Source organism: Saccoglossus kowalevskii, chromosome 1 (genome assembly GCF_978046115.1).
Source record: "Saccoglossus kowalevskii chromosome 1, keSacKowa6.1, whole genome shotgun sequence".
Classification (NCBI taxonomy): Eukaryota; Metazoa; Hemichordata; class Enteropneusta; family Harrimaniidae; genus Saccoglossus; species Saccoglossus kowalevskii.
This window is the reverse complement of record NC_140641.1, coordinates 5971068-5995765: the sequence shown is the minus strand read 5'-3', so window position 1 is coordinate 5995765 and position 24698 is coordinate 5971068. Positions and strand designations below refer to the sequence as shown.

Sequence of the window (24698 nt, the reverse complement as noted above, 5' to 3'; positions counted from 1 at the left end):
ACTGATAACGCTAGGAAACCGGGTGCAATACACTTTTCACAGCTACGCCAAGATTACAAATAGTGAGTAAGATCCATTTGCGGACAATTTAGCAATAACTTTCGAAGTATTTTTTATAATGTTAATGCACAAGACGTAACATGTCCAAGGTTTGTCGCCGTGGCTCGACAATTGGGATTCCAGGGGTGCCATCCTTTATAATCCGGTGTCTATAACCCAAGTAACTTTACTCACTGTCTCATGTTTTTAATTCCTTAAATATCACCAATCCTGGTGCAAAGTATGTTTTAATGTGAATGTATTCCTACTAAATCTAATTGCAAAAAATCCTAGTTTGTGCTTTATTCATTATTTTTTCATTTAATTAATCGTATTGATTTTAATTTATTATTTATTTGCTGGTATTTTTATTAATTGCGCAATTTTCGTATTTAGTATTGGCTCAATATAGCAATTCCGTTAAAATTTCGTTTAAGCAACAGTCAATCGTTACCCCACTTATTTATTTTTTTAATATATTAGTAGTTTCAAACACATTATCTCGAGTTTCCTCAAGAAATGAAAAATGCAGTTCTCCATCCATATGTTAGAAAGCATGTCATAACTTTACATGATTTGTACGTACCCAATTAAATATGAGAGTTCAAATAATATCAAACTTATCTTATCTGCATGTAGTACTGTCAAGTTATCACCTCATATCACGTGTTTGTTGCCGGTGACTCGCGGTTGTGCATTTACGACCTTCGATGGTTTTCGAAATCGGCAGAAAAATTATTTTTCAAAATTAACTTTCAGTTATCATTATCATTACACACTCTCAGTACGTATTCAGTCACAAACGAGCATATCGCAAGAACAAAAGAACGTACCGCCAGGTGATTTAGTTTTTTCCGTGTACTATTGTGAAATATCAGTTCGTGATATTTCCCACGAAACGTCACTACCGTTAACGATATGCACAACGGTCACGTGATAAAACTGTTTTCCACATTATTTGGAAATAGTTTATGTAACATGTATATACACGCTAGTTTACAATAAAGATTGACATATTAACTGTTAAATGACAAGGGTCAGTTGGCTACAGTATACGGTATAGTTAGTATAATTATCTTTTTACGATGTCGGAGAACATACCAGTGTTACTGTATCAACATTATGAAGAGAGATAACCTGACCTATATTCAACAGCAAGGATGAGACGAGTTTGTAAATTAATGTCCTATTTTTCATTATTCTTGTACATGTAGGAAGCTTTCAACATTGTGTGGAAACGTAGATTTTCTGATTAACTTCGTGAAAATCTATGTTGCGTTTCTTGGGGTATCTATTTATCTGAAGACCACGTGACCCGACTAGACCATCCGATTATAATCATATGATCTGCTAACAACTTGATGAGCATTGCGTGATTGTTGACGTTTGGAAGGTTACACACAACAACTGTGTCAACATCGCAGCGTACACACACACGCTTATGTGCAGTACCTGCAAGGATGGTTTGCCGGACCGCTCTTCTCGTCTTTTTAGGTTTCACCTATTGGGCGAGGATCGCCAATGGGGAAAGTCAAAACCATAGAAGTTCTCTCGTTCACTCTTTTGTAAACCCTTCATCCGGCGTTTCAAAAACTACGGACGCGCTATACAAGCACTATGACTCCATTCTGGCGAATCATAGGCGGGATCTGGGCACACTCGGATTGGGTATTATACAAGCATTACTACAGATTGAACCCAATATGTTAATAACCAATATAACAAAAGATTGTCCGTTTATTCCAACGTCCGTTAGTGATACTGGAACTGCACAGTCGACCGAATACTTGGATATTGAAGTACTAGATGGAAATATCGTGAACAAGTTATCAAATCTATCTGAAGAGTGCTTGTTGTCAACTTTGCAATTGATAATAGACCTGTCATGTTCACCGGCGGAGCGCTATGCTTTAGAAAGTAAGTCTTGATACAATTACTAATACATGATAGAAGGATAAGGTGGATGGGCTGGCGTCACTGACACAACTGTTAAGTAAATCATAAATTCAATAATTATTAAACTTTTACCACATGACTGAGGACTTGATACCTCTGATGCGTAAACTCATTTACTAAAACAGCAGTCACATTTATAACGGATACATGTGTAATCTAATCGGCATTCCATCGCTGCTCTCATCAGACTACCAAAACGAGGCTGGAGAGAAAACTCACTTACTGTGTGTGGTTTGATAAATGTTGTTGCGCTACCTTTGGCCATTGTACTTATTTGTTTATTGGCCTTGAGATTAACAAACCCAGATATCACGTGACTGCTCATTATATATATATATATATATATATATATATATATATATATATATATATATATAAATATAAACAGGAGGCAATAGGGAAAGGGGACAAGGACATTACAATAATGTTATGTGCTATTGTTTTATTGTACGTTTCCAAAACTTCTTAGTGCGACCTGTCTCCAGTCTGTTATTTTATTGACACTGTAAACAGTGTAACAACAATTATTATTATTATTATTATTATTATTATTGTTATTATTATTATTATTATTATTACAAATATTATGCGGAAACGTATTCCTAGACACATGTGCCATAATAAACTGAGAATCAATACTATCGTGTATATACACTTAAGGCATTGGTAAGAAATATTGCTGTAAGATATGTAGTTTATACATATATCTATATTTGCTTTGGACGGATTATTTTACTTTGTTAATTTCGCTCGGAAACAGAAAAGTACACTTGTAGGGAGTTTGTATGAATTCACTTCTAATTTCTCCTGTTTAAATCGGATTTATGTTTTCAAACCTAGATACATTGACACCATTCACATCTTTGTTTATCACAGTGTTCGATGCATCCGGTAAAACCGAACCCAGTGTGCTAAGACTAAATATACAATGGTATGGTTCGTATTACGATTGCCGTGACGTCACTAAAAACATAGCTGTACAAATAGGATCATCGAACATCACGTTTGACTCCCAATACTGTGTAGTTACGAACAAAGTGGAAGTTTCGGTAGGTGATGTTGGTATAATTATCATATGTGCATCTATTCAATTATAATAACACACTTGTCTTGTCATATGTACGTCTATTCTATCATAACATGCTTGTCTTGTCACGTGTACGTCTATTCTTTTATAACAAGCTTGTCTTGTCATGTGTACGTCTATTCTATCATAACAAGCTTGTTTTGTCACATGTACGTCTATTCTATCATAACAAGCTTGTCTTGTCACGTGTACGTCTATTCTATCATAACAAGCTCGTCTTGTCATGTGTACGTCTATTCTATCATAACAAGCTTGTCTTGTCATGTGTACGTCTATTCTATCATAACAAGCTTGTTTTGTCACATGTACGTCTATTCTATCATAACAAGCTTGTCTTGTCACGTGTACGTCTATTCTATCATAACAAGCTTGTCTTGTCATGTGTACGTCTGTTCTATCATAACAAGCTTGTCTTGTCACGTGTACGTCTATTCTATCATAACAAGCTTGTCTTGTCACGTGTACGTCTATTCTATCATAAGAAGCTTGTGTTGTCATGTGTACGTCTATTCTATCATAACAAGCTAGTCTTGTCACGTGTACGTCTATTCTATCATAACAAGCTTGTCTTGTCACGTGTACGTCTATTCTATCATAACAAGCTTGTCTTGTCATGTGTACGTCTATTCTATCATAACAAGCTTGTCTTGTCATGTGTACGTCTATTCTATCATAACAAGCTTGTCTTGTTATGTGTACGTCTATTCTATCATAACAAGCTTGTCTTGTCATATGTACGTCTATTCTATCATAACAAGCTTGTCTTGTCATGTGTACGTCTATTCTATCATAACAAGCTTGTCTTGTCATGTGTACGTCTATTCTATCATAACAAGCTTGTCTTGTCACGTGTACGTCTATTCTATCATAACAAGCTTGTCTTGTCACGTGTACGTCTATTCTACCATAACAAGCTTGTCTTGTCACGTGTACGTCTATTCTATTATAACAAGCTTGTCTTGTCACGTGTACGTCTATTCTATCATAACAAGCCTGTCTTATCACGTGTACGTCTATTCTATTATAACAATCTTGTCTTGTCACGTGTACGTCTATTCTATCATAACAAGCTTGTCTTATCACGTGCACGTCAATTCTATCATTACAAGCTTGTCTTGTCATGTGTACGTCTATTTTATCATAACAAGCTTGTCTTGTCATGTGTACGTCTATTCTATCATAACAAGCTTGTCTTGTCACGTGTACGTCTATTCTATCATAACAAGCTTGTCTTGTCATGTGTACGTCTATTCTATCATAACAAGCTTGTCTTGTCACGTGTATGTCTATTCTATCATAACAAGCTTGTCTTGTCATGTGTACGTCTATTCTATCATAACAAGCTTGTCTTGTCATGTGTACGTCTATTCTATCATAACAAGCTTGTCTTGTCATGTGTACGTCTATTCTATCATAACAAGCTTGTCTTGTCATGTGTACGTCTATTCTATCATAAGAAGCTTGTCTTGCCATGTGTACGTCTATTCTATCATAACAAGCTTGTTTTGTCACGTGTACGTCTATTCTATCATAACAAGCTTGTCTTGTCATGTGTACGTCTATTTTATCATAACAAGCTTGTTTTGTCACATGAACGTCTATTCTATCATAACAAGCTTGTCTTGTCACGTGTACGTCTATTCTATCATAACAAGGTTGTCTTGTCACGTGTAAGTCTATTCTATCATAACAAGCTTGTCTTGTCATGTGTACGTCTATTATATCATAACATGCCTGTCTTGTCTTGTCATATGTACGTCTATTCAATCATAACAAGCTTGTCTTGTCATGTGTACGTCTATTCTATCATAACAAGCTTGTCTTGTCACGTGTACGTCTATTCTATCATAACAAGCTTGTCTTGTCACGTGTACGTCTATTCTATCATAACAAGCTTGTCTTGTCACGTGTACGTCTATTCTATCATAACAAGCTTGTCTTGTCACGTGTACGTCTATTCTATCATAACAAGCTTGTCTTGTCACGTGTACGTCTATTCTATCATAACAAGCTTGTCTTGTCACGTGTGCGTCTATTCTATCATAACAAGCTTGTCTTGTCACGTGTACGTCTATTCTATCATAACAAGCTTGTCTTGTCACATGTACGTCTGTTCTATCATAACAAGCTTGTCTTGTCACATGTACGTCTATTCTATCATAACAAGTTTGTCTTGTCACATGCACGTCTATTCTATCATAACAAGCTTGTCTTGTCATGTGTACGTCTATTCTATCATAACAAGCTTGTCTTGTCACGTGTACGTCTATTCTGTCATAACAAGTTTGTCTTGTCACATGCACGTCTATTCTATCATAACAAGCTTGTCTTGTCATGTGTACGTCTATTCTATCATAACAAGCTTGTCTTGTCATGTGTACGTCTATTCTATCATAACATGCTTGTATTGTCTTGTCATATGTACGTCTATTCTATCATAACAAGCTTGTCTTGTCACTTGTACGTCTATTCTATCATAACAAGCTTGTCTTGTCACGTGTACGTCTATTCTATCATAACAAGCTCGTCTTGTCATGTGTACGTCTATTCTATCATAACAAGCTTGTCTTGTCATGTGTACGTCTATTCTATCATAACAAGCTTGTTTTGTCACATGTACGTCTATTCTGTCATAACAAGCTTGTCTTGTCACGTGTACGTCTATTCTATCATAACAAGCTTGTCTTGTCACGTGTACGTCTGTTCTATCATAACAAGCTTGTCTTGTCACGTGTACGTCTATTCTATCATAACAAGTTTGTCTTGTCACGTGTACGTCTATCCTATCATAACAAGCTTGTCTTGTCACGTGTACGTCTATTCTATCATAAGAAGCTTGTCTTGTCATGTGTACGTCTATTCTATCATAACAAGCTTGTCTTGTCACGTGTACGTCTATTCTATCATAACAAACTTGTCTTGTAACGTGTACGTCTATTCTATCATAACAAGCTTGTCTTGTCATGTGTACGTCTATTCTATCATAACAAGCTTGTCTTGTCATGTGTACGTCTATTCTATCATAACAAGCTTGTCTTGTCACGTGTACGTCTATTCTATCATAACAAGCTTGTCTTGTCATGTGTACGTCTATTCTATCATAAGAAGCTTGTCTTGTCATATGTACGTCTATTCTATCATAACAAGCTTGTCTTGTCATGTGTACGTCTATTCTATCATAAGAAGCTTGTCTTGCCATGTGTACGTCTATTCTATCATAACAAGCTTGTTTTGTCACGTGTACGTCTATTCTATCATAACAAGCTTGTCTTGTCATGTGTACGTCTATTTTATCATAACAAGCTTGTTTTGTCACATGAACGTCTATTCTATCATAACAAGCTTGTCTTGTCACGTGTACGTCTATTCTATCATAACAAGCTTGTCTTGTCACGTGTACGTCTATTCTATCATAACAAGCTTGTCTTGTCATGTGTACGTCTATTATATCATAACATGCCTGTCTTGTCTTGTCATATGTACGTCTATTCAATCATAACAAGCTTGTCTTGTCATGTGTACGTCTATTCTATCATAACAAGCTTGTCTTGTCACGTGCACGTCTATTCTATCATAACAAGCTTGTCTTGTCACGTGTACGTCTATTCTATCATAACAAGCTTATCTTGTCACGTGTACGTCTATTCTATTATAACAAGCTTGTCTTGTCACGTGTACGTCTATTCTATCATAACAAGCTTGTCTTGTCACGTGTTCGTCTATTCTATCATAACAAGCTTGTCTTGTCACGTGTACGTCTATTCTATCATAACAAGTTTGTCTTGTCACATGCACGTCTATTCTATCATAACAAGCTTGTCTTGTCATGTGTACGTCTATTCTATCATAATAAGCTTGTCTTGTCACGTGTACGTCTATTCTGTCATAACAAGTTTGTCTTGTCACATGCACGTCTATTCTATCATAACAAGCTTGTCTTGTCATGTGTACGTCTATTCTATCATAACAAGCTTGTCTTGTCATGTGTACGTCTATTCTATCATAACATGCTTGTATTGTCTTGTCATATGTACGTCTATTCTATCATAACAAGCTTGTCTTGTCACTTGTACGTCTATTCTATCATAACAAGCTTGTCTTGTCACGTGTACGTCTATTCTATCATAACAAGCTCGTCTTGTCATGTGTACGTCTATTCTATCATAACAAGCTTGTCTTGTCATGTGTACGTCTATTCTATCATAACAAGCTTGTTTTGTCACATGTACGTCTATTCTGTCATAACAAGCTTGTCTTGTCACGTGTACGTCTATTCTATCATAACAAGCTTGTCTTGTCACGTGTACGTCTGTTCTATCATAACAAGCTTGTCTTGTCACGTGTACGTCTATTCTATCATAACAAGTTTGTCTTGTCACGTGTACGTCTATCCTATCATAACAAGCTTGTCTTGTCACGTGTACGTCTATTCTATCATAAGAAGCTTGTCTTGTCATGTGTACGTCTATTCTATCATAACAAGCTTGTCTTGTCACGTGTACGTCTATTCTATCATAACAAACTTGTCTTGTAACGTGTACGTCTATTCTATCATAACAAGCTTGTCTTGTCATGTGTACGTCTATTCTATCATAACAAGCTTGTCTTGTCATGTGTACGTCTATTCTATCATAACAAGCTTGTCTTGTCACGTGTACGTCTATTCTATCATAACAAGCTTGTCTTGTCATGTGTACGTCTATTCTATCATAAGAAGCTTGTCTTGTCATATGTACGTCTATTCTATCATAACAAGCTTGTCTTGTCATGTGTACGTCTATTCTATCATAAGAAGCTTGTCTTGCCATGTGTACGTCTATTCTATCATAACAAGCTTGTTTTGTCACGTGTACGTCTATTCTATCATAACAAGCTTGTCTTGTCATGTGTACGTCTATTTTATCATAACAAGCTTGTTTTGTCACATGAACGTCTATTCTATCATAACAAGCTTGTCTTGTCACGTGTACGTCTATTCTATCATAACAAGCTTGTCTTGTCACGTGTACGTCTATTCTATCATAACAAGCTTGTCTTGTCATGTGTACGTCTATTATATCATAACATGCCTGTCTTGTCTTGTCATATGTACGTCTATTCAATCATAACAAGCTTGTCTTGTCATGTGTACGTCTATTCTATCATAACAAGCTTGTCTTGTCACGTGCACGTCTATTCTATCATAACAAGCTTGTCTTGTCACGTGTACGTCTATTCTATCATAACAAGCTTGTCTTGTCACGTGTACGTCTATTCTATTATAACAAGCTTGTCTTGTCACGTGTACGTCTATTCTATCATAACAAGCTTGTCTTGTCACGTGTTCGTCTATTCTATCATAACAAGCTTGTCTTGTCACGTGTGCGTCTATTCTATCATAACAAGCTTGTCTTGTCATGTGTACGTCTATTTTATCATAACAAGCTTGTCTTGTCATGTGTACGTCTATTCTATCATAACAAGCTTGTCTTGTCACGTGTACGTCTATTCTATCATAACAAGCTTGTCTTGTCATGTGTACGTCTATTCTATCATAACAAGCTTGTCTTGTCACGTGTATGTCTATTCTATCATAACAAGCTTGTCTTGTCATGTGTACGTCTATTCTATCATAACAAGCTTGTCTTGTCATGTGTACGTCTATTCTATCATAACAAGCTTGTCTTGTCATGTGTACGTCTATTCTATCATAACAAGCTTGTCTTGTCATGTGTACGTCTATTCTATCATAAGAAGCTTGTCTTGCCATGTGTACGTCTATTCTATCATAACAAGCTTGTTTTGTCACGTGTACGTCTATTCTATCATAACAAGCTTGTCTTGTCATGTGTACGTCTATTTTATCATAACAAGCTTGTTTTGTCACATGAACGTCTATTCTATCATAACAAGCTTGTCTTGTCACGTGTACGTCTATTCTATCATAACAAGCTTGTCTTGTCACGTGTACGTCTATTCTATCATAACAAGCTTGTCTTGTCATGTGTACGTCTATTATATCATAACATGCCTGTCTTGTCTTGTCATATGTACGTCTATTCAATCATAACAAGCTTGTCTTGTCATGTGTACGTCTATTCTATCATAACAAGCTTGTCTTGTCACGTGTACGTCTATTCTATCATAACAAGCTTGTCTTGTCACGTGTACGTCTATTCTATCATAACAAGCTTGTCTTGTCACGTGTACGTCTATTCTATCATAACAAGCTTGTCTTGTCACGTGTACGTCTATTCTATCATAACAAGCTTGTCTTGTCACGTGTACGTCTATTCTATCATAACAAGCTTGTCTTGTCACGTGTGCGTCTATTCTATCATAACAAGCTTGTCTTGTCACGTGTACGTCTATTCTGTCATAACAAGTTTGTCTTGTCACATGCACGTCTATTCTATCATTACAAGCTTGTCTTCTCATGTGTACGTCTATTCTATCATAACAAGCTTGTCTTGTCATGTGTACGTCTATTCTATCATAACATGCTTGTATTGTCTTGTCATATGTACGTCTATTCTATCATAACAAGCTTGTCTTGTCACTTGTACGTCTATTCTATCATAACAAGCTTGTCTTGTCACGTGTACGTCTATTCTATCATAACAAGCTTGTATTGTCACGTGTACGTCTATTCTATCATAACAAGCTTGTCTTGTCACGTGTACGTCTATTCTATCACAACAAGCTTGTCTTGTCACGTGTACGTCTATTCTATCATAACAAGCTTGTCTTGTCACGTGTACGTCTATTCTATCATAACCAGCTTGTCTTGTCACGTGTACGTCTATTCTATCATAACAAGCTTGTCTTGTCATATGTACGTCTATTCTATCATAATAAGCTTGTCTTGTCACGTGTACGTCTATTCTATCATAACAAGCTTGTCTTGTCACGTGTACGTCTATTCTATCATAACAAGCTTGTCTTGTCACGTGTACGTCTATTCTATCATAACAAGCTTGTCTTGTCCTGTGTACGTCTATTCTATCATAACAAGCTTGTCTTGTCATGTGTACGTCTATTTTATCATAACAAGCTTGTCTTGTCACGTGTACGTCTATTCTATCATAGCAAGCTTGTCTTGTCACGTGTACGTCTATTCTATCATAACAGGCCTGTCTTGTCATGTGTACGTCTATTCTATCATAACAGGCCTGTCTTGTCATGTGTACGTCTATTATATCATAACAGGCATGTCTTGTCATGTGTACGTCTATTCTATCATAACAATCTTGTCTTGTCATGTGTACCACTATTCTATCATAACAAGCTTGTCTTGTCATGTGTACGTCTATTCTATTATAAAGAGCTTGTCTTGTCATGTGTACGTCTATTCTATTATAACAAGCTTGTCTTGTCATGTGTACGTCTATTCTATCATAACAAGCTTGTCTTGTCACGTGTACGTCTATTCTATCATAACAAGCTTGTCTTGTCACGTGTACGTCTATCCTATCATAACAAGCTTGTCTTGTCATGTGTATGTCTATTCTATCATAACAAGCTTGTCTTGTCATGTGTACGTCTATTCTATCATAACAAGCTTGTCTTGTCATGTGTACGTCTATTCTATCATAACAAGCTTGTCTTGTCATGTGTTCGTCTATTCTATTATAACAAGCTTGTCTTGTCATGTGTACGTCTATTCTATCATAACAAGCTTGTCTTGTCATGTGTACGTCTATTCTATCATAACAAGCTTGTCTTGTCATGTGTACGTCTATTCTATCATAACAAGCTTGTCTTGTCATGTGTACGTCTATTCTATCATAACAAGCTTGTCTTGTCACGTGTACGTCTATTCTATCATAACAAGCTTGTCTTGTCACGTGTACGTCTATTCTATCATAACAAGCTTGTCTTGTCACGTGTACGTCTATTCTATCATAACAAGCTTGTCTTGTCACGTGTACGTCTATCATAACAAGCTTGTCTTGTCCTGTGTACGTCTATTCTATCATAACATGCTTGTCTTGTCACGTGTACGTCTATTCTATCATGCGAAGCTTGTCTTGTTACATGTACGTCTATTCTATCATAGCAACTTTTCTTGTTTTGTGTACGTCTTTTCCATAATATTAAACCTGTGATTGTGTGAGGTGAAGAAGAATATATCGTAGCGTCTAGACCTTTCTTCGAATCCAATATGACCCTGAGGGAAATTCATTATTGTTGTTATAAATTATTACCATCAAAATTAATCAAGTTTAGTTAATTTTTTTTGTTTGAAATGGATTAACTTACGCATAAAGGTTTACTTAACGAATATGTTACGTCAGCTTAACGTACATGCAGTTAACATTAGTTCTGGGTGTTAATTGTATCATGTTAATATTTGTACATGCAGTCAGTAGTGGTTCCAGCTCTACATGCTGTATGTTTACCAAGCACGTGTAACGAACAAGAAATTGTCATGCTGGCTGAAGTCGGTAAGTTGACAATTGTCACATTGTTGTGCAAATATAACCAATTATTTGAATAGCTTTGAGGCGTATCACTATGCCTATCATTGATTATTTAGAGATCGCAATTGTTGGTAATATAAACATTCTTACATATGTATTACGTTACACATTACAATGTTGGTATGGTTATGTACTACTATGTAAAAAGATGAATGTCTACGATTTAATATAATTGCAAAAGTTATAATTGTATAAGTAATTCCACTTCTCCCAATATCCCATAATAAAAACAATGACAAAAATGCAAAGAACGCTTCAAATTAATTACTGATCTATTAATAGTTTAAAATCATTGAATAAATAGACATCACACAATAGTTTAACATACCACTGATGGAAAAGTAGAACACACCATTGGATGCCTTGTCCAAGAGTTCTGATTGGCGGATTTCTAATACACTTATTGTATTTAAGTCAATGTGCATGCTTCTCCACCGGCATTGGAATACTTAAACACAAGCACCATATTGGCTGAACAATCTCCTTGAAACATTTTTTGCACGGAGATTCTTAGGGTTATACTGGTTACACATTTTGAAGATATTAAATAAAATTTAACAATATTGGCATTATGCAAAATGTATAGTATAGACATGTTGAATTTGATTGAATGAATGGGTAATGGTGTGCACACATGCACGGAATATGAATGTTATGGGAATTCATGTGTTTTATCTGAATCAATGTAATATTATTTTACTATCATGTAGGTTATGAAGTAATGCGTTCATTTCCTTTATATGATGTGATGACACCAATAAGTGCCTACTGTGAATATGATGATCCCGTGTCTACTGGCACCATTGTAATGTTGTAAGTATTCCCAGGATCCATTAAGACGCTTTCAAAGATAATTAGAAAAACATGTTATATATATATATATATATATATATATATATATATATATATATACATATATATATATATATATATATATATATATATATATATATATATATATATATATATATATATATATATATATATATATATATATATATATATATATATATATATATGTATATACGGTGAGAGAGAAATTAATACACAACTACATGAATATTGAAACTCGACAGCACTGTTTCGTAAGGTACAAGTACCTCACTCATCAGGAGCTTTATGTTTAATAGTTCACTGCACCAAAGAGCATATATTATAAGCTACGCAAATTAACATATTAATTAAAATTAAATAGAAAGTTTAATTGTTACATAATAGAGCTTTTGATCTGTGTCGGCATGATGACACGAGTTCATTTCTTTTGTTTAGTGTGGAGTGGTGGGGTCTAAAAATTATGATGAATTTTTCTTTCAAACATAAAATACATCGTTTGCTGGAGCTATTATACGGGCTACCACGAGCAAGAATTTTCTATTGTATTTTATATTTAATATCTTTTTCTTTGATAAGTGAATTTGCGAAGCTTATCATGTATGCTCTTTGGTGCAGTGAACTATTAAACATAAAGCTCCTGATGAGTGAGGTACTTGTACCTTACGAAACAGTGCTGTCGAGTTTCAATATTCATGGAGTTGTGTATTAATTCCTCTATCACCGTATTCGCCCGCTCTACATATACTTTGTATTGAGCACTTTTGTTTTGGAATAATCGACTTTCGTGTCTACACTATATATGTATATATTCATATCCCAGTTTAACCCTGAAGCAGTTTTGTATATTGAATACACGAGTTATGCAAATTACATTCCCTCAGATACCTCAATCTGTTGCCCGGGATACGTCTTTATTGGCTCAGAGTCAATATCATCCATTAGCCGATATACCTATCTATTAGCTCAAACACACATCTAGTAGCTCAGACACACATCTAGTGGCTCAGACACACATCTAGTGGCTCAGACACACATCTCGTGGCTCAGACATACATTTAGTGGCTCAGACATACATCTAGTGGCTCAGACACGCATCTATTGACTCAGACACACATCTAGTGGCTTAGACACACATCTAGTGGCTCAGACACACACCTAGTAGCCGAGACACATATCTATTGGCTCAGACACACATCTATTGGCTGAGACACACATCTATTGGCTGAGACACACATCCAGTGGCTCAGACACACATATAGTGGCTCAGACACACATCTACTAGCTTAGACACACATCTATTGGCGCAGACACACATCTATTGGCGCAAACACACATCTAGTGGCTCAGACACACATCTAGTGGCTCAGACACACATCTCGTGGCTCAGACATACATCTAGTGGCTCAGACATACATCTAGTGGCTCAGACACGCATCTATTGACTCAGACACACATCTATTGGCTGAGACACACATCCAGTGGCTCAGACACACATCTAGTGGCTCAGACACACATCTACTAGCTTAGACACACATCTATTGGCGCAGACACACATCTATTGGCGCAAACACACATCTAGTGGCTCAGACACACATCTACTGGCTCAGACACACATCTCGTGGCTCAGACATACATCTAGTGGCTCAGACATACATCTAGTGGCTCAGACACGCATCTATTGACTCAGACACACATCTAGTGGCTTAGACACACATCTAGTGGCTCAGACACACACCTAGCAGCCGAGACACATATATATTGGCTCAGACACACATCTATTGGCTCAGTCACACATCTATTGGCTGAGACACACATCCAGTTGCTCAGACACACATCTAGTGGCTCAGACACACATTTACTAGCTTAGACACACATCTATTGACTCAGACACACATCTTTTGACTCAGACACACATCTATTGACTCAGACACAACTCTATTGGCGCAGACACACATCTAGTGGCTCAGACACACATCTTGTGGCTCAGACACACATCTTGTGGCTCAGACACACATTTTGTGGCTCAGACACACATTTAGTGGCTCAGACACACATCTAGTGGCTCAGACACACATTTAGTGGCTCAGACACACATCTAGTGGCTCAGACACACATCTAGTAGCTCAGACACACATCTAGTAGCTCAGACACACATCTAGTAGTGCAGACACATATCTAGTGGCTCAGACACACATCTAGTAGCTCAGACACACATCTAGTGGCTCAGACACACATCTAGTAGGTCAGACACACATCTAGTGGTTCAGACACACATCTAGTAGCTCAGACACACATCTGGTAGCTCAGACACACATCTAGTGGCTCAGACACACATCTAATGACTCAGACACACATCTAGTAGCTCAGACACACATCTTGTGGCTCAGACACACATCTTGTGGCTCAGACACACATTTAGTGGCTCAAACACACATCTAGTGGCTCAGACATACATCTAGTGGCTCAGACATACATCTAGTGGCTCAGACACGCATCTAGTGGCTCAGACACACATCTAATGGCTCAGACACACATCTAGTAGCTCAGACACACACCTAGTGGCACAGACACACATCTAGTGGCTCAGATACACATCTAGTGGCTCAGACACACATCTAGTGGCTCAGACACACATCTAGTGGCTTAGACACACATCTAGTGGCTCAGGCACAAATTTAGTGGCTTAGGCACACATCTAATGCCATAGACACACATCTAGTGGCTCAGACACAAATTTCGTGGCTTAGGCACACATCTAATGCTTTAGACACACATCTAGTAGCTTAGACATACATCTAGTGGCTTTGACACACATCTAGTAGCTCAGACACACAGCTAGTTGCTCAGACACACATCTAGTAGCTCAGACACACATCTAGTAGCTCAGACACACATCTAGTAGCCCAGACACACATCTATTGGCTCAGACACACATCTAGTGGCTCAGACACACATCTAGTTGCGCAGACACACATCTATTAACTCAGTCACACATCTATTGACTCAAACACACATCTATTGGCGCAGACACACATCTAGTGGCTCAGACGCACATCTTGTGCCTCAGAGACACATCTTGTGGCTCAGACACACATCTTGTGGCTCAGACACACATCTTGTGGCTCAGACACACATTTAGTGGCTCAGACACACATCTAGTGGCTCAGACACACATCTAGTGGCTCAGACACACATCTCGTGGCTCAGACATACATCTAGTGGCTCAGACATACATCTATTGACTCAGACACACATCTAGTGGCTTAGACACACATCTAGTGGCTCAGACACACACCTAGTAGCCGAGACACATATCTATTGGCTCAGACACACATATATTGGCTCAGACACACATCTATTGGCTGAGACACACATCCAGTGGCTCAGACACACATCTTGTGGCTCAGACACACATCTACTAGCTTAGACACACATCTATTGACTCAGACACACATCTATTGACTCAGACACACATCTATTGACTCAGACACACATCTATTGGCGCAGACACACATCTAGTGGCTCAGACACACATCTAGTGGCTCAGACACACATCTAGTAGCTTAGACACTCATCTATTGACTCAGACACACATCTATTGACTCAGACACAACTCTATTGGCGCAGACACACATCTAGTGGCTCAGACACACATCTTGTGGCTCAGACACACATCTTGTGGCTCAGACACACATCTTGTGGCTCAGACACACATTTAGTGGCTCAAACACACATCTAGTGGCTCAGACATACATCTAGTGGCTCAGACATACATCTAGTGGCTTATACACGCATCTAGTGGCTCAGACACACATCTAATGGCTCAGACACACATCTAGTAGCTCAGACACACACCTAGTGGCACAGACACACATCTAGTGGCTCAGATACACATCTAGTGGCTCAGACACACATCTAGTGGCTCAGACACACATCTAGTGGCTTAGACACACATCTAGTGGCTCAGGCACAAATTTAGTGGCTTAGGCACACATCTAATGCCTTAGACACACATCTAATGGCTCAGACACACATCTAATGGCTCAGACACACATCTAGTAGCTCAGACACACACCTAGTGGCACAGACACATATTTTGTGGCTCAGACACACATCTAGTGGTGCAGACACACATCTAGTGGATCAGACACACATCTAGTTACCCCGATACCCTCTACTGGTTCATACACTTTGATATTGGCTTTGACAGGTGCCCTTCTGCTACTCAAAGGTTTTGATGTTACACATCTAGTGGCTCAGACACACATCTAGTGGCTCAGACACACATCTAGAGGCTTAGACACACATTTATTGGCTCAGACACACATCTACTGGCTCAGACACACATCTAGTGGCTCAGATACACATCTAGTGGCTCAGACACACATCTGGTGGCTCAGACACACATCTAGTGGCTCAGACACACATCTAGTGACTCTGACACAAATCTAGTGGCTCAGACACACATCTAGTGGCTCGGACACACATCTAGTGGCTCAGACAGACATCTAGTGGCTCAGACACACATCTAGTGGCTCAGACACACATCTAGTGGCTTAGGCACACATCTAGTGCCTTAGACACACATCTAGTAGCTTAGACATACATCTAGTGGCTTCGACACACATCTAGTAGCTCAGACACACATCTAGTTGCTCAGACACACATCTAGTGGCTCAGACACACATCTAGTAGCTCAGACACACATCTATTGGCTCAGACACACATCTAGTGGCTCAGACACACATCTAGTAGCTCAGACACACATCTCGTTGCGCAGACACACATCTATTAACTCAGACACACATCTATTGACTCAGACACACATCTATTGGCGCAGACACACATCTAGTGGCTCAGACACACATCTTGTGCCTCAGAGACACATCTTGTGGCTCAGACACACATCTTGTGGCTCAGACACACATCTTGTGGCTCAGACACACATTTAGTGGCTCAGACACACATCTAGTGGCTCAGACACACATCTAGTGGCTCAGACACACATGTCGTGGCTCAGCCATACATCTAGTGACTCAGACATACATCTAGTGGCTCAGACACGCATCTATTGATTCAGACACACATCTAGTGGCTTAGACACACATCTAGTGGCTTAGACACACATATAGTGGCTCAGACACACACCTAGTAGCTGAGACACATATCTATTGGCTCAGACACACATCTTTTGGCTAAGACACACATCTATTGGCTGAGACACACATCCAGTGGCTCAGACACACATCTAGTGGCTCAGACACACATCTACTAGCTTAGACACACATCTATTGACTCAGACACACATCTATTGACTCAGACACACATCTATTGGCGCAGACACACATCTAGTGGCTCAGAGACACATCTTTTGGCTCAGACACACATCGTGTGGCTCAGACACACATCTTGTGGCTCAGACACACCTTTAGTGGCTCAGACACACATCTAGTGGCTCAGACACACATCTATTGGCGCAGACACACATCTATTGGCGCAGACACACATCTAGTGGCTCAGACACACATCTACTAGCTTAGACACACATCTATTGTCTCAGACACACATCTATCGACTCAGACACACATCTATTGGTGCAGACACACATCTAGTGGCTCAGACACACATCTAGTGGCTCAGACATACATCTAGTGGCTCAGACACACATCTAGTAGCTTAGACACACATCTATTGACTCATACACACATCTATTGACTCAGACACAACTCTATTGGCGCAGACACACATCTAGTGGCTCAGACATACATCTTGTGGCTCAGACACACATCTTGTGGCTCAGACACACATCTTGTGGCTCAGACACACATTTAGTGGCTCAAACACACATCTAGTGGCTCAGACATACATCTAGTGGCTCAGACATACATCTAGTGGCTCAGACACGCATCTAGTGGCTCAGACACACATCTAATGGCTCAGACACACATCTAGTAGCTCAGACACACACCTAGTGGCACAGACACACATTTTGTGGCTCAGACACACATCTAGTGGTGCAGACACACATCTAGTGGATCAGACACACGTCTAGTTACCCCGATACCCTCTATTGGTTCATACACTTTGATATTGGCTTTGACAGGTGCCCTTCTGCTACTCAAAGGTTTTGATGTTACACATCTAGTGACTCAGACACACATCTAGTGGCTCAGACACACATCTAGAGGCTTAGACACACATTTATTGGCTCAGACACACATCTAGTGGCTCAGGCACAAATTTAGTGGCTTAGGCACACATCTAGTGCCTTAGACACACATCTAGTAATTAGACATACATCTAGTGGCTTCGACACACATCTAGTAGCTCAGACACACATCTAGTTGCTCAGACACACATCTAGTGGCTTAGACACACATCTAGTAGCTCAGACACACATCTATTGGCTCAGACACACATCTAGTGGCTCAGACACACATCTAGTAGCTCAGACACACATCTAGTTGCGCAGACACACATCTATTAACTCAGACACACATCTATCGACTCAGACACACATCTATTGGCGCAGACACACATCTAGTGGCTCAGACACACATCTTGTGCCTCAGAGACACATCTTGTGGCTCAGACACACATCTTGTGGCTCAGACACACATCTTGTGGCTCAGACACACATTTAGTGGCTCAGACACACATCTAGTGGCTCAGACACACATCTAGTGGCTTAGACACACATGTCGTGGCTCAGCCATACATCTAGTGGCTCAGACATACATCTAGTGGCTCAGACACGCATCTATTGATTCAGACACACATCTAGTGGCTTAGACACACATCTAGTGGCTTAGACACACATATAGTGGCTCAGACACACACCTAATAGCTGAGACACATATCTATTGGCTCAGACACACATCTATTGGCTAAGACACACATCTATTGGCTGAGACACACATCCAGTGGCTCAGACACACATCTAGTGGCTCAGACACACATCTACTAGCTTAGACACACATCTATTGGCGCAGACACACATCTAGTGGCTCAGAGACACATCTTTTGGCTCAGACACACATCGTGTGGCTCAGACACACATCTTGTGGCTCAGACACACATTTAGTGGCTCAGACACACATCTAGTGGCTCAGACACACATCTATTGGCGCAGACACACATCTATTGGCGCAGACACACATCTAGTGGCTCAGACACACATCTACTAGCTTAGACACATATCTATTGTGTCAGACACACATCTATTGACTCAGACACACATCTATTGGTGCAGACACACATCTAGTGGCTCAGACACACATCTAGTGGCTCAGACATACATCTAGTGGCTCAGACACACATCTAGTAGCTTAGACACACATCTATTGACTCAGACACACATCTATTGACTCAGACACAACTCTATTGGCGCAGACACACATCTAGTGGCTCAGACACACATCTTGTGGTTCAGACACACATCTTGTGGCTCAGACACACATCTTGTGGTTCAGACACACATTTAGTGGCTCAAACACACATCTAGTGGCTCAGACATACATCTAGTGGCTCAGACATACATCTAGTGGCTCAGACACGCATCTAGTGGCTCAGACACACATCTAATGGCTCAGACACACATCTAGTAGCTCAGACACACATCTTGTGCCTCAGAGACACATCTTGTGGCTCAGACACACATCTTGTGGCTCAGACACACATCTTGTGGCTCAGACACACATTTAGTGGCTCAGACACACATCTAGTGGCTCAGACACACATCTAGTGGCTTAGACACACATGTCGTGGCTCAGCCATACATCTAGTGGCTCAGACATACATCTAGTGGCTCAGACACGCATCTATTGATTCAGACACACATCTAGTGGCTTAGACACACATCTAGTGGCTTAGACACACATATAGTGGCTCAGACACACACCTAATAGCTGAGACACATATCTATTGGCTCAGACACACATCTATTGGCTAAGACACACATCTATTGGCTGAGACACACATCCAGTGGCTCAGACACACATCTAGTGGCTCAGACACACATCTACTAGCTTAGACACACATCTATTGGCGCAGACACACATCTAGTGGCTCAGAGACACATCTTTTGGCTCAGACACACATCGTGTGGCTCAGACACTCATCTTGTGGCTCAGACACACATTTAGTGGCTCAGACACACATCTAGTGGCTCAGACACACATCTATTGGCGCAGACACACATCTATTGGCGCAGACACACATCTAGTGGCTCAGACACACATCTACTAGCTTAGACACATATCTATTGTGTCAGACACACATCTATTGACTCAGACACACATCTATTGGTGCAGACACACATCTAGTGGCTCAGACACACATCTAGTGGCTCAGACATACATCTAGTGGCTCAGACACACATCTAGTAGCTTAGACACACATCTATTGACTCAGACACACATCTATTGACTCAGACACAACTCTATTGGCGCAGACACACATCTAGTGGCTCAGACACACATCTTGTGGTTCAGACACACATCTTGTGGCTCAGACACACATCTTGTGGTTCAGACACACATTTAGTGGCTCAAACACACATCTAGTGGCTCAGACATACATCTAGTGGCTCAGACATACATCTAGTGGCTCAGACACGCATCTAGTGGATCAGACACACATCTAATGGCTCAGACACACATCTAGTAGCTCAGACACACACCTAGTGGCGCAGACACACATTTTGTGGTTCAGACACACATCTAGTGGTTCAGACACACATCTAGTGGATCAGACACACATCTAGTGACCCCGATACCCTCTATTGGTCATACACTTTGATATTGGCTTTGACAGGTGCACTTCTGCTACTCAAAGGTTTTGATGTTACACATCTAGTGGCTCAGACACACATCTAGTGGCTCAGACACACATCCAGAGGCGTAGACACACATTTATTGGCTCAGACACACATCTTGTGGCTCAGACACACATCTTGTGGCTCAGACACACATTTAGTGGCTCAGACACACATCTAGTGGCTCAGACACACATCTAGTGGCTCAGACACACATGTCGTGGCTCAGCCATACATCTAGTGGCTCAGACATATCTCTAGTGGCTCAGACACGCATCTATTGATTCAGACACACATCTAGTGGCTTAGACACACATCTAGTGGCTTAGACACACATATAGTGGCTCAGACACACACCTAATAGCTGAGACACATATCTATTGGCTCAGACACACATCTATTGGCTAAGACACACATCTATTGGCTGAGACACACATCCAGTGCCTCAGACACACATCTAGTGGCTCAGACACACATCTACTAGCTTAGACACACATCTATTGACTCAGACACACATCTATTGACTCAGACACACATCTATTGGCGCAGACACACATCTAGTGGCTCAGAGACACATCTTTTGGCTCAGACACACATCGTGTGGCTCAGACACACATCTTGTGGCTCAGACACACATTTAGTGGCTCAGACACACATCTAGTGGCTCAGACACACATCTATTGGCGCAGACACACATCTATTGGCGCAGACACACATCTAGTGGCTCAGACACACATCTACTAGCTTAGACACACATCTATTGTCTCAGACACACATCTATTGACTCAGACACACATCTATTGGTGCAGACACACATCTAGTGGCTCAGACACACATCTAGTGGCTCAGACATACATCTAGTGGCTCAGACACACATCTAGTAGCTTAGACACACATCTATTGACTCAGACACACATCTATTGACTCAGACACAACTCTATTGGCGCAGACACACATCTAGTGGCTCAGACACACATCTTGTGGTTCAGACACACATCTTGTGGCTCAGACACACATCTTGTGGCTCAGACACACATTTAGTGGCTCAAACACACATCTAGTGGCTCAGACATACATCTAGTGGCTCAGACATACATCTAGTGGCTCAGACACGCATCTAGTGGCTCAGACACACATCTAATGGCTCAGACACACATCTAGTAGCTCAGACACACACCTAGTGGCGCAGACACACATTTTGTGGTTCAGACACACATCTAGTGGTTCAGACACACATCTAGTGGATCAGACACACATCTAGTGACCCCGATACCCTCTATTGGTCATACACTTTGATATTGGCTTTGACAGGTGCCCTTCTGCTACTCAAAGGTTTTGATGTTACACATCTAGTGGCTCAGACACACATCTAGTGGCTCAGACACACATCCAGAGGCTTAGACACACATTTATTGGCTCAGACACACATCTAGTGACTCTGACACACATCTAGTGGCTCAGACACACATCTAGTGGCTCAGACACACATCTAGTGGCTCAGACAGACATCTAGTGACTCTGACACACATCTAGTGGCTCAGACACACATCTAGTGGCTCAGACACACATCTAGTGGCTCGGACACACATCTAGTGGCTCAGACAGACATCTAGTGGCTCAGACACACATCTATTGACTCAGACACACATCTAGTGGATCAGACACACATCTAGAGGCTTAGACACACATTTATTGGCTCAGACACACATCTAGTGGCTCAGACACGCATCTTTTGACTCAGACACACATCTAGTAGCTCAGACACACATCTAGTTGCGCAGACACACATCTATTAACTCAGTCACACATCTATTGACTCAAACACACATCTAATGGCGCAGACACACATCTAGTGGCTCAGACGCACATCTTGTGCCTCAGAGACACATCTTGTGGCTCAGACACACATCTTGTGGCTCAGACACACATCTTGTGGCTCAGACACACATTTAGTGGCTCAGACACACATCTAGTGGCTCAGACACACATCTAGTGGCTCAGACACACATCTCGTGGCTCAGACATACATCTAGTGGCTCAGACATACATCTAGTGGCTCAGACACGCATCTATTGACTCAGACACACATCTAGTGGCTTAGACACACATCTAGTGGCTCAGACACACACCTAGTAGCCGAGACACATATCTATTGGCTCAGACACACATCTATTGGCTCAGACACACATCTATTGGCGCAGACACACATCTAGTGGCTCAGACACACATCTAGTGGCTCAGACACACATCTAGTAGCTTAGACACTCATCTATTGACTCAGACAGACATCTATTGACTCAGACACAACTCTATTGGCGCAGACACACATCTAGTGGCTCAGACACACATCTTGTGGCTCAGACACACATTTAGTGGCTCAAACACACATCTAGTGGCTCAGACATACATCTAGTGGCTCAGACATACATCTAGTGGCTCAGACACACATCTAGTGGCTCAGACACACATCTAATGGCTCAGACACACATCTAGTAGCTCAGACACACACCTAGTGGCACAGACACACATTTTGTGGCTCAGACACACATCTAGTGGTGCAGACACATATCTAGTGGATCAGACACACATCTAGTTACTCCGATACCCTCTATTGGTTCATACACTTTGATATTGGCTTTGACAGGTGCCCTTCTGCTACTCAAAGGTTTTGATGTTACACATCTAGTGGCTCAGACACACATCTAGTGGCTCAGACACACATCTAGAGGCTTAGACACACATTTATTGGCTCAGACACACATCTAGTGGCTCAGACACACATCTAGTGGCTCAGATACACATCTAGTGGCTCAGACACACATCTGGTGGCTCAGACACACATCTAGTAGCTCAGACACACATCTAGTGACTCTGACACACATCTAGTGGCTCAGACACACATCTAGTGGCTCAGACACACATCTAGTGGCTCGGACACACATCTAGTGGCTCAGACAGACATCTAGTGGCTCAGACACACATCTAGTGGCTCAGACACACATCTAGTGGCTTAGACACACATCTAGTGGCTCAGGCACAAATTTAGTGGCTTAGGCACACATCTAGTGCCTTAGACACACATCTAGTAGCTTAGACATACATCTAGTGGCTTCGACACACATCTAGTAGGTCAGACACACATCTAGTTGCTCAGACACACATCTAGTGGCTCAGACACACATCTAGTAGCTCAGACACACATCTATTGGCTCAGACACACATCTAGTGGCTCAGACACACATCTAGTAGCTCAGACACACATCTAGTTGCGCAGACACACATCTATTAACTCAGACACACATCTATTGACTCAGACACACATCTATTGGCGCAGACACACATCTAGTGGCTCAGACACACATCTTGTGCCTCAGAGACACATCTTGTGGCTCAGACACACATCTTGTGGCTCAGACACACATCTTGTGGCTCAGACACACATTTAGTGGCTCAGACACACATCTAGTGGCTCAGACACACATCTAGTGGCTCAGACACACATGTC

General features: G+C 40.5%; 1 protein-coding gene across 1 annotated transcript in view; it reads left to right on the top strand.

The window, feature by feature from the left end:
* The first annotated feature begins 1499 nt into the window (after positions 1-1499).
* Positions 1500-24698, top strand: part of LOC144355159 (O-acyltransferase like protein-like) — a 128682-nt gene continuing 105483 nt past the window's right edge. The window contains exons 1-4 of the mRNA XM_085496499.1: positions 1500-1956; positions 2872-3044; positions 11427-11508; positions 12255-12357. Coding sequence (XP_085352625.1) covers positions 1500-1956; positions 2872-3044; positions 11427-11508; positions 12255-12357 — 815 coding nt within the window. The remainder of the gene's footprint in view (positions 1957-2871; positions 3045-11426; positions 11509-12254; positions 12358-24698) is intronic.